At 35.3% G+C, this 13,347-nt stretch overlaps 1 protein-coding gene across 1 annotated transcript in view; it reads right to left on the bottom strand.

Annotated features, from left to right (window-relative positions):
• The window catches only part of LOC149794757 (uncharacterized), a 79,101-nt gene that overhangs the window by 27,817 nt on the left and 37,937 nt on the right, over positions 1-13,347 (bottom strand). Inside the window, exon 6 of the mRNA XM_089966231.1 lies at positions 7,606-7,728. Coding sequence (XP_089822357.1) covers positions 7,606-7,728 — 123 coding nt within the window. The remainder of the gene's footprint in view (positions 1-7,605; positions 7,729-13,347) is intronic.

Genomic DNA, 13,347 nt, shown 5'->3' with positions numbered 1-13,347 from the left:
ATTAGTGCATTATTTGAATGGTAATTAGTGTATTATTTGAATGGTAATTAGTGTATTATTTGAATGGCAATTAGTGTATTATTTGAATAGTAATTAGTGTATTATTTGAATAGTAATTAGTGTATTTGAATAGTAATTAGTGTATTATTTGAATAGTAATTAGTGCATTATTTGAATAGTAATTAATGTATTATTTGAACAGTAATTAGTGTATTATCTGAATGGTAATTAGTGTATTATTTGAATAGTAATTAGTGTATTATTTGAATGGTTGCATGCAGAAGATAATATATACTGTATATACTTGCTTACAAACTGCAAACAACAAAGATCCTGATCAGCTGTGACACAATGCTGTGCTGTCTCTACTACTGATTACTCCTAGCAAACTGCAAAGACCCAGATTTTCCAGTGCATTATGTGCCAGCAGATCTGGGTCTGTGCAGTTTGCAGTTGGACTTGTCTTATAAGTGAGTATAGATGGTAACACTTATCAGATAAAGTTGAAAAGACTTCCACGTTCAAAACAAGGAAAATAAACACTACATTACACTTACACACCCATTGTAGGGTAGTTGGCATCACTATACTTTTGGTCACTAGTTGGATAATCAACCTATTGAATCTGATATCAATGTTGTCTTCCTGATGGATAATCAACCTATTGAATCTGATATCAATAGTGTCTTCTTAAAGCTGGATAATCAACCTATTGAATCTGATATCAATAGTGTCTTCTAGTTGGATAATCAACCTATTGAATCTGATATCACAAGTGTCTTCTAGTTGGATAATCAACCTATTGAATCTGATATCACAAGTGTCATCTAGTTGGATAATCAACCTATTGAATCTGATATCATTAGTGTCTTCTAGATGGATAATCAACCTATTGAATCTGATATCAATAGTGTCTTCTAGTTGGATAATCAACCTATTGAATCTGATATCAATAGTGTCTTCTAGTTGGATAATCAACCTATTGAATCTGATATCAATAGTGTCTTCTAGTTGGATAATCAACCTACTGAATCTGATATCAATAGTGTCTTCTAGATGGATAATCAACCTATTGAATCTGATATCAATAGTGTCTTCTAGCTGGATAATCAACCTACTGAATCTGATATCAAAAGTGTCTTCTAGTTGGATAATCAACCTATTGAATCTGATATCAATAGTGTCTTCTAGTTGGATAATCAACCTATTGAATCTGATATCAACAGTGTCTTCTAGTTGGATAATCAACCTATTGAATCTGATATCAATAGTGTCTTCCAGGCCTAAATGTAAACCATCTGCAAAATAAGTAAAGATACAAGACAAAGAACTCAAATTATTTTGTGGAAGTAATTTCTCTTTCTTCAGTCTGTTACCATGACATTTGATCTATTGATCCCATTATTGGTAGTTGTCTTTCTTGTCTCAAATCCAAGCCATCCACAATATTTGGTCTTGGCTTGTTATGAAACTTGACTTGTTTAGTTGAATCCATTTTCCTTCTTTGAGTCCCTCTGACCTTGAACTTTCATCTTTTAACTCCAATTAAATAGGTGTCTTCCTTGTCTCAAATGCAAGCCATATACAAAGCTTAGGCAATGAATGTCATACATAACTTGTGTATTTTTGTGGAAATTTTTGTCCTTCTTTCAGTTTTGGTAACCTAAATCTTTTACCGTTTAATGTCAAGATAAATAGACAGCTTCTTTGTCTCAAATCCAAGCCATGCACAAGGTTTAGCCAAGGCAAACTATTAAAAGCTCAAAATAAATCTAGGTGTTTTCATTTTTTTCAAACGCCTGTCACCTATAAAGTTTGGTCAATACTGAATTCAAGTTGTTGTCAGGGACCAGTTTTCCTTCTTTGACTCAATGTGACCTTGACCTTTGCCTTTTTCAGCCTGAAATTAACAGGTTTCTTTCTTGCCCCAATGCAAGCTGGACAAAATCATAACAAGGTATGTCGCACCATAAGGCAGGCATATACAAATCTGATATATCAACAATACCGGTAGAACAAAATATATAGAACAATATTTAGGTCCACAAAACTGCTGACACAATATTTTTTCTCATCTTGACTTCAGTTCAATCCATTTTTGATGTCCTGCAACTCCATTTATCGTCATTTCTACTATTTTCTTAGGTATACATTTTTTCAGTTTTGCATAAAAATGATATTTTTCATCATTATTATAATATTAAGATACTGAAAATGAGCAGAAGCATCAGTGTTCACTTTATCTTAAAATCTATGGTTTGTAAAAACCATTAAATAGTTTTTTTTAAAATTGGTACCACATATACTCACTTATAGATCAGGTCCAAGGCAAACTGCACAGACCCAGATCTGCCAGTGCATTATGGGATGGCAGATCTATGTAAATGCAGTTAAACCTGACTAATGAGTGAGTATATATGGTAACTACAACAAATTTAATTGTCCGTATTTTTGTGGGTCATTTTTTCTTTGAGGTTTGGGTTTGAATTATATTGTCAGCTATACTTGAATGTTACACTAGTGAGAAAGTAAGAATACAATCTTCTTCAAAGAATTTTTTTCTCATGAAATTTTAATGTGTAGTTTGTAATCAATAAATATTGGAACTCATAGCATTTAAATTATGTCAATTTCTCAATAGACAGGTTTAGGTCCGACGCAAATATAATACATGCATTAATTTCTGCCCCTTAGCAAAATTCTATCTCAACGAAATATTGTTGGGGTTCCAATAGGTTTATTAGAAGCAGGTTTCATTCTTAAAGGACAACATGTATCTAATGTATATCCTGAAAACATGTATCTAAAGTGTATCCTGAGAATATTTAACGAATGTGTGTCATGACAGCATGTAACTAATGTGTATCCTGACAATTTTTAATGAATGTGTATCCTGACAGCATATAACTAATGTGTATCCTGACAATATTTAATGAATGTGTATCCTGACAGCATATAACTAATGTGTATCCTGAGAATATTTAACGAATGTGTGTCATGACAGCATGTAACTAATGTGTATCCTGACAATTTTTAATGAATGTGTATCCTGACAGCATATAACTAATGTGTATCCTGACAATATTTAATGAATGTGTATCATGACAGTATGTAACTAATGTGTATCCTGACAGCATGTAACTAATGTGTATCCTGACAATTTTTAATGAATGTGTATCCTGACAGCTTATAACTAATGTGTATCCTGACAATATTTAATGAATGTGTATCATGACAGTATGTAACTAATGTGTATCCTGACAGCATGTAACTAATGTGTATCCTGACAATATTTAATGAATGTGTATCATGACAGCATGTAACTAATGTATATCCTGAAAACATGTAGCTAATGTGTATCCTGACAGCATGTAACTAATGTGTATCCTGAAAACATGAAACTAATGTGTATCCTGACAGCATGTAACTAATATGTGTCCTAACAACATGAAACTAATGTGTATTCTGACAGCATGTAACTAATGTGTATCCTGACTATCCTGACAGCATGTAACTAATGTGTATCCTTACAACATGAAACTAATGTGTATTCTGACAGCATGTAACTAATGTGTATCCTGACAAGTAGCTAATGTATATCATAACAATACGTAACTATAGAACAAGTCACATGGGTCATGTAGGCATTCAATACTGACTATTTCAGTAATGGGTGTCATTTTTTAAAATTTTATTCCACATACCTTGATGTGGAAAGTATTCATTTCATTTGGATTCATGTAAATCCATATTCCTTTGGAAGGTCATTATTTAGATGCCCTGAGCAGTGCATATGGCAAAATCAATGTTAAAGTACATAAAAAATTTTGAACAAAATGAACGTAAAGGTGTGATCCAATAAAATCCAGATTGAATGTCACATGCTGTGATGTCACAATGAAAGCTATGCATATTGATAAACAAATTGGTACTACCCTCGATTGTGATTATTCCACTAGACACGCTCTTATTTTGACCCAAGTTTAGTACATGGCCACCATTGCAAAAGTCCATAGCAATAGATAATTTTTTCATCGAGAAGTTTCTTGGTGACAGTTAAGGTGCAGAGCATTCAATAACCAGGATGGAATAGACTTGGATTAAAGAAAAATAGTGTTAAATTTTAAAAGAAAAATTTAAAATGAGTAAATCCACATATATGACCCATGTGACTTGTACTATAATGTGTATCCTGACAACATGTAACTAGTGTGCATACTGACAATATGGAGCTAATGTGTATGCAGACAAAAATAGCTAATGTGTATACTGACAACATGGAGCTAATGTGCATGCAGATATAAACAGTTAATGTGTATCCTGTCAACATGGAGCTAATGTGTATGCAGACATAAATAGCTCATGTGTATCCTGTCAATATGGAGCTAATGTGTATGCAGACAAAAATAGCTAATGTGTATCCTGTCAACATGGAGCTAATGTGTATGCACATGGAGCTAATGTGTATGTAGACAAAATAGCTAATATGTATGCACATGGAGCTAATGTGTATGCACATGGAGCTAATGTGTATGCAGACAAAATAGCTAATGTGTATCCAGTCAACATGGAGCTAATGTGTATGCAGACAAAAATAGCTCATGTATCCTGACAACATGGAGCTAATGTGTATGCAGACAAAAATAGCTAATGTGTATCCTGTCGACATGGAGCTAAAGTGTATGCAGACAAAAATAGCTAATGTGTATACTGGCAACACGGAGCTGACATGTATGCAGACAAAAATAGCTAATGTGTATGCTGTCAACATGGCATTAATGTGTATGCAGACAACATGTTGAGTTTTGAAAACATCTCTGATATTCAGCAAAAACAGGGTTTTCAAATTAGCTGCTATGGTACACATATTAGGTGCAAGCTTGGCACCATTTTCATTTAGTACAATGTGGACATCATTGGAAGCCTTTTTGTGAAACCCCATGTCATAATGATCATCTATTCAGAGGGATTAGTGACAACAAAATTTGTAAGACAGTTGTCACTGCAACTATCATTGATATAGGACTGGCACCATTTTAATTTAGGACCAAACAGGTATTATATGAAGTCTATTGCTGAATACCCAATAGCCATCCACTTGGAAAGAAGCAGAAATAAGAATATTTTCTATATATTACCATCCATGCATGAGTAGCAATAACAAAATTTTCAAGATGGCTGCTGTTGTGGCCACACTAGATGTCCAACCAATATGATTTTCATTTAAAACCAATTGGATATTATAGGAAGTCTTCTGGTACAAACCCCGTACCAATATGGTTTTCTGTTTAAGTACAATTGTGATAATAAGATTTTTATGAAGGCTGCCATGGTAGCCATACTGGATATCAAGTTTGAGTAGTAATAACAAACATTTCAAGATGGCTGCTGTGGTGGCCATATTGGATGTCCAGGTAACACCATTTTCATCTAGGACCAATGTGAGCATGGAACAATGTGTGTGTAAAGTGCCAAGGCAATCCTCCAAGTAGTATGGGAGAAGTAGTACTAATATTATAATATATGATATATGACAGATGACAGACAATGGACTACAGGCCATCCCATAACCTCTTCTGGCCTATAACCTGCAGAACAAATTACACCCATTCCTGAAATAGCTGGTACTGAATACCTATGTGACCTGTGCAACTTGCACTTTAGTGCATATCAAGATATACTGCAGCTATGTGTATCCTGGCAAGTAGCTAATGCATATCCTGCCAGGTAGCTAATGTGTATACTGGCAAGTGGCTAATGCATATCCTGCCAGGTAGCTATGTGTATCCTGGCAAGGAGCTAATGCATATCCTGCCAGTAGCTATGTGTATCCTAGCAAGTAGCTAATGCATATCCTAGCAAGTAGCAAATGCATATCCTGCTAGGTAGCTATGTGTATCCTGGCAAGTAGCTAATGCATATCCTGCCAGGTAGTTAATGTGTATCCTGGCAAGTAGCTAATGCATATCCTGCCAGGTAGCTATGTGTATCCTGGCAAGCAGCTAATGCATATCCTGCCAGGTAGCTATGTGTATTCTGGCAAGGAGCTAATGCATATCATGCCAGGTAGCTAATGTGTATCCTTTCAACATGCAGCTAAAATATACCCGACAACATGTCAATAATGCATATCCTAACATATAGCTAATGTGTATCATGACCATATTTAGATAACGTGCATCCAAACATGGAGCCAGTATTTGCTGAAAACATGCAGTTAGTGTGTATCCTGACATGTAGCTAATGCATTTCCTAATATGTGGCTTATGTGTGTCTCGATAGTATGTATCTAATATGTATCTTAGCATATACAGCCAATGTGTATGCTGAAAACATGTAGCTAGTGTGTATCCTGATATGTAGCTAATGCATATCCTGACATAAGGCAAATGACCATACTGACAGCATGTAGCTAATGTGTAACATGACATGTAGCTAAGTGTAGCTTGAAAACTTGTAGCTAATATTTATCCTGATGTGTAGCTGGTGTGTACCCTTAAAACATCTAGCTAATGCATATCCTGACATAGAACCAATGTGTATCCTGACATGTAGCTAGTGTGAAACTTGACAACATGTAGCTAATATGTATCCTGATGTACAGTTAATGTGTATCCTGACAACATGTAGCTAGTGTGGTTCCTGACATATAGCCAATGTATATCCAGACTTGTAGCAAATGCGTATCCTGACATGTAGTTAACATGTATCCTAACAACATGTATTTAATGTGGATCCTGACATGTGGTTAGTACAGATCCTGACATATAGTTAAAGTGTATCTTGATGACATGAAGCTTGTGTGGATCCTGACAACATGGAGCAAATGTGTATCCTGACAACATAGAGCAAATGTGTATCCCGACAGCATGTAGCTACTGTGTATCCTGACAGCATGTAGTTAATGTGTATCCTGACAGCATGTAGTTAATGTGTATCCTGATATCATGTAGCTAAAGTGTATCTCAAGAGCATGTAGCTAAAGTGTATCTTGAAAGCATATAGCTAATATGCATTTTGAAAGCATGTAGCTAAAGTGTATACTGACAGCGTGTAGCTAAAGTGTATCCTGACAGTATGTAGCTAATGTGTATCTTGAAAGCATGTAGCTAATGTGTACCCTGACATGAAGCTTGTTTTTGTTGTTGTAGGGTTTAACGCCATTTTCAGCACAAGATAGGCTATACATGGCGGCCAGTATTAATGGTGGAGGAAGAACCCAGGAAAACCCCGGAAAGAACCACCGACCCACAAGAAGCTACTGTCAAGCTTTCTCACATACCCACATTAGCCGAATCAGAGACTTGAAACCATGCAGACAGAGGTGAGATGGCAGTGGTCCGTGATGGAGAGCGCTTTAGATCACTCGGCCACTGGGGGCCCCATGACATGAAGCTAATGTGTATCCTGACAGCATTTAGCTAAAGTGTATCATGACAGAATGTAGCTAATGTGCAGCTAACTGGTATATTGACAGCATGTAGCTAATATACATATCGCATTCTGCTATTTATTATAGTTGTAAAAACAATTTATTTATAGAATGGCACATTTCACAAGAGATGTAACTACATATTAAACAGTAAGAAAAACAAGTATTCTTACCCACTGACCCATATGGTCCCCCTGTAGCCCTATGTAACTCATTAAGTCTGCCCCCTGTATCAATTTCATGCACAGTTATGTCAACTGTTCCTCCCCCACAATCCACAACCATGTACCTCATCCCTAAAAAGGAAAATACAAAAACTTAGATTTTATGGCATAAAAAAACATGAATCAAAATAATGCAGCATCATTAAGTTTGGCAAATTTAATGAGTGCAATCATACATATGCATACATATTTTCCTTAAGGACAACACTAAATACGTAATCTATGCCATAATGAATTATATGTGAATACTTGATAAGTTACAAATAGTTTATGTAAGTAAGTACAGATATATACTTGATAAGTTAATACTAGTTTATGTAAGTAAGTACAGATATATACTTGATAAGTTACTACTAGTTTATGTAAGTAAGTACAGATGTGGAAAACAATCAAGAGTCTCTTAAAGTGGCTGATGCTCAAATGGGTAAAAATAATTTCCAGAAATTCCAAATAAGACCATTTCTTTATTTTAAGTGTTGAAATTATTTCTGATATTCTTCAGCAATAATAAGATATTTAAATTAGCTGCTGTGGTGGACATACTGGATGCCAGATCTCAGATTGACACCATTTTCATTTAAAACAAAGCAGGCATCATTAGAAATCTTTGGGTGAAAACCCCATGTCAATATGACTTTCCATTCAGAGGCAGTAGCAACAACAGGATTTTCATGTGGCAGCCATATTGGATGAAACACTGGCATCATTTCATTTAGGAACAAGACTACTGGTGAAAACTTCATGCAGAGAAATCCACCAATTTGAGTGAAACAGAGATAATAATTGTTCAACATGTTGGACATTTTGGATTTCAGATTAATTTAGGACCAACAAGACATTATAAGAAGTCTTCCGATGAAAACCACAAAATGACCTAAGATTCCATTGTGGAAAAGTAACAATAACATGATTTTTAGAATGGCTGCCATGATGACCATAATGATGAACACTGTTTCAATTTAGGACCAAGCCTTGACACCATAAGAAATCTTCGAGTGAAAATCCCATGACAATATGACTTGTGTTCAGGAGGTGTATTGATAGCAAGATTCTGATGACAGTTATCATGCCAGCTATACTGGATGTCAGATCAGCACTAGTTTCAGTTAGTGCTAAATTGACATTGGGAAAACTCCATGTTAATAGGACCATCCCTTCAGGAGATAAAGTCACAAGATTTTCAAGGTGGCTGCTCTGGCAGCCATATTGTATGTACAAGTAACACCATTTTCATTTAGGACAAACTACTCCATGCAATGAAAGTGTGTAAAGCTTCTTGGCAAGCTTCCAAATAATCTGGGATGATTAGTGATGCTTGTGCTAATGGAAGGATGTATTGATGGATAAAACATCATCTCATAAGCCCTTCTGCTTGATGACCAGTAGCGCTAATAATCAATAATCTTTGGAGAATAACTAAAATAATAACAATTTAGAACTTTCTCTTACTACAGCAGTCCCTTATTATAACACTGTCCTTTGCATCCATGGAGTTTTGTCACCTTACAATTGGACTGCATATCATTTCTTGTATTACAAAATAAAATGGGATCCACAACTAAACGTTATAATATGAAATTTTATAGTGAAGGGTGTTAAAGTGAGGGAATGCTGTATAGAATAATAGTGCTCTTGAATAATAACAGATCCTTTTAGCCAAAGATTGTCAGTGATTTATATTCAAAAGAAAGATTAAAAAAGTTAACTTCATTTTGCCAAGTCTACAATAAATCTTATTTCTGTTTTATCAAACACATACTTCATAATACTCATATTTTCTTAAAACTGTAAGAACCCAAAAAAACTTGCCATTTTATGCCAACTTAATGCAACATCTTGATTTCTAATAAATATATGCAAGTTTACATATAACATACCATGCAGGTTAAGCATGGCATGTGTACCACTTAAAATATCATAGATTTCATTTAAAAGATTTGCATGGAGTGAAAAAATACAGAACATTATTTCCTTTTTAGCTTTTGTAAATAAGAAACGAAACACAGATAAACTTTAAAACAAAAAAATGGTAAACTTTGTTTTTCATCAAGTAAACAGCCCTTGAAACACAGATGCTGCTTTGAAGCAAGAAACACTAAGGTCATCCAATTAGGTAAACAGCCCCTGAAACACAGATGCTGCTTCGAAGCATGAAACACTAAGGTCATCCAATTAGGAATGTACCAAAAAAAACAGGACCATGTTTTAACAGAGGTTAAAAATGTTGTTATGTTATCGGTAAAAACAATCTTTCTGCTATCAAAAAATCCCTTACAATCTGGGTGAATCTCTCCAATAAAATTAACTGCAGCTTACTCAACAGATTTTAGTATAAGGGAGTATAGCTGTAGATAAAATTAGAAAGTGGGTCTTTTCCAGATCTTTTATATATTTCTGGCATTGTGGGCAGAAATAACCTCATGTCATTTCATGGTGGAGGAGATTTCAAACTTTACCTGTTGAAACTTGTATTCATAAACAAGTGGTGTCTCCCCTGCAAAATTAAATGTCTCCCTTGGCAACACTTTATCATCTAGATCTTAAAACTTTGTTTTGCTTTCATAAACAGACAGCAGGTCAAGGTCATGTTTATTGATACCCACCTTTGCTAGTTAAGGATCAGTGACCCACTTCATTCTACATTGACTCTTGGCGTATGTATGTTGCTAGCTGAAGCACTGTTTTGAACAAGTGTCCTCTTGTTGATTAGGTAGCTTTTTACCCATAGCAAATGTAATCAACCAGTGACAGAACCCTTTAAGTTACCTCTCAGATATTCAACATGGTGACTTCTATTATGTCTTGACAGAAAAACTTGTGTATGAAAAGGAAAATCTGAGACCTTATCATTGATGGCCATTATGATTATTCCCATGTATTTTCCTATGTAAATGCAACATGAAATCTGATTGGCTCAGTTTCATTCAGCTGCATCCCATTGGAAAGTGTAGCAGTAGGTAATATTTTGCCTATCGGAATATGCCAAGGTTCAATTTGCAGTGACATGAATGGATGACTCTTGGCTTGCAAAGATGACAGAAACCAGATCCGAGTATTCTTACTTAAGATGTGATATCCTAGGCATGCATCACAATGCAGAGGTTGCAGTATAAAGTGGATCAATACCCCTTGGTTTCTGAAGATGAAGACAACTAATACTAGGTCTGTGAACTCACACTAATGTTGTGATAACTAAACAAGGCCCATATAATCCTACTAATGTTGTGATATAGGTATGCATCACAAAGCCTGGTATCCCTACTAATGTTGTGATATAGGTATGCATCACAAGGCCTGTGTATTCCTACTAATGTTGTAATATAGGTATGTATCACAAAACCTGTGTATTCCACCTAATGTTGTGATACAGGTATGCATCACAAAGCCTGTGTATTCCTACTAATGTTGTAATATAGGTATGCATCACAAAACCTGTGTATTCCTACTAATATTGTAATATAGGTATGCATCACAAGGCCTGTGTATTCCTACTAATGTTGTGATATAGGTATGCATCACAAAGCCTGTGTATACCTATGAATCTTGTGATATGATAGGTATGCATCACATGGCCTGTGTATCCCTACTGTTGTGATATAATAGGCATGCATCACAAGGCCTATGTATCCCTACTAATGCTGTGATATGATAGGTATGCATCACAAGGCCTGTGTATCCCTACTAATGCTGTGATACGATAGGTATGCCTCACAAGGCCTATGTATCCCTACTAATGGTGTGATACGACAGGTATGCCTCACAAGGCCTATGTATCCCTATGAATCTTCTGATATGATACGTATGTATCGCAAGGCCTATGCATCCCTACTAATGTTGTGATACAATAGGTATGCCTCACAAGGCCTATGTATCCCTATGAATCTTCTGATATGATAGATATGCATTGCAAGGCATATGTATCCCTACTAATGTTGTGATATGATTGGTATGCACCACAAAGCCTATGTATCCCTACAAATATTGTGATATGACAGGTATGCATCACAAGGCCTGTGTATCCCTATGAATCTTCTTATATGATAGGTATGCATCACAAGGCCTGTGTATCCCTACTAATGTTCTGATATGAGAGGTATGCATCACAAGGCCTATGTATCCCTACTAATGTTGTGATATGAGAGGTATGCATCACAAGGCCTGTGTATCCCTACTAATGTTGTGATATGAGAGGTATGCATCACAAGACCTGTGTATCCCTACTAATGTTGTGATATGAGAGGTATGCATCACAAGGCCTGTGTATCCCTACTAATATTGTGATATGAGAGGTATGCATCATAAGGCCTGTGTATCCCTACTAATGTTGTGATATGAGAGGTATGCATCACAAGGCCTGTGTATCCCATTGAATTTTCTGATATGAGAGGTATACATCACAAAGCCTGTGTATCCCATTGAATTTTCTGAATTGATAGGTATGCATCACAAGGCCTGTGTATCCCTACTAATGTTGTGATATGAGAGGTATGCATCATAAGGCCTGTGTATCCCTACTAATGTTGTGATATCAGAAGTATGCATCACAAGGCCTGTGTATACCATTGAATTTTCTGATATGATAGGTACGCATCACAAGGCTTGTGTATCCATACTAATGTTGTGGTATGACAGGTAAGAATCACAATGTATTTTTGCATTATGATAGTTTTTATGATCAAAAGTGACAGTCAGACTTTGTTGGCACAATTACATCACTCCCTCATTATGTGGCCCTTCATTATAATGTGCTTCCTGTTATAAGGACACGGATCTTGTTATATTAAGTAGTAGAAAAATTATATGTATCATGTATTTCAACATAAGCACTTTCATCATAAGGTGGTCTATTCTAGTATGCCCATGGACAGTATTACAATGAGGGAGTCAGTAATTACTATATTAACACTGTGTCTCCAAATAGCTGAATAAATGTACTTATTGTATTTAATCACCAAACCTAGCCTAAATGTGATAAACTCTATTTAAAAAATTGGAATCATTGTGGAAATTCAATACTTTTTGTTTCCTTGCGAGTGTCAAACAATTTAGAAGCTCACATAAATACATTTAATTATATACACTTGGCTCCCATTTTCATCACTAGATGTATGGGGCTTGCCAGTGGCAGCAGCTGGAAGCAGAAAGTGCAAGCACTACCACAACTACACTTACGTCACTAGATGCATAAAATTGGAATCATTGTGGAAATTCAATACTTTTTGTTTCCTTGCGAGTGTCAAACAATTTAGAAGCTCACATAAATACATTTAATTATATACACTTGGCTCCCATTTTCATCACTAGATGTATGGGGCTTGCCAGTGGCAGCAGCTGGAAGCAGAAAGTGCAAGCACTACCACAACTACACTTATGTCACTAGATGCATAAAGCATTTTGAAAATACAGTTGACAATAAAGAAATATAAATAACTTCAATGTCGAAATGGTTGAGCAGTGATTTAATAATTACAATAATAATAAACAGAAGAACAATCTCATTCCATTAACCAATAGAACCAATACATTTTGATTTTACAAATCCATTAACCAATATAACCAATACATTTTGATTTTACAAATCCATTAACCAATATAACCAATACATTTTGATTTTACAAATCATTAACCAATAGAACCAATACATTTTGATTTTACAAATCCATTAACCAATATAACCAACACATTTTGATT

This window comes from Sinohyriopsis cumingii, chromosome 7 (assembly GCF_028554795.1).
Source record: "Sinohyriopsis cumingii isolate HCF-2022 chromosome 7, ASM2855479v2, whole genome shotgun sequence".
NCBI classification, from domain to species: domain Eukaryota; kingdom Metazoa; phylum Mollusca; class Bivalvia; order Unionida; family Unionidae; genus Sinohyriopsis; species Sinohyriopsis cumingii.
This window is presented reverse-complemented; position numbering and strand designations above follow the sequence as displayed.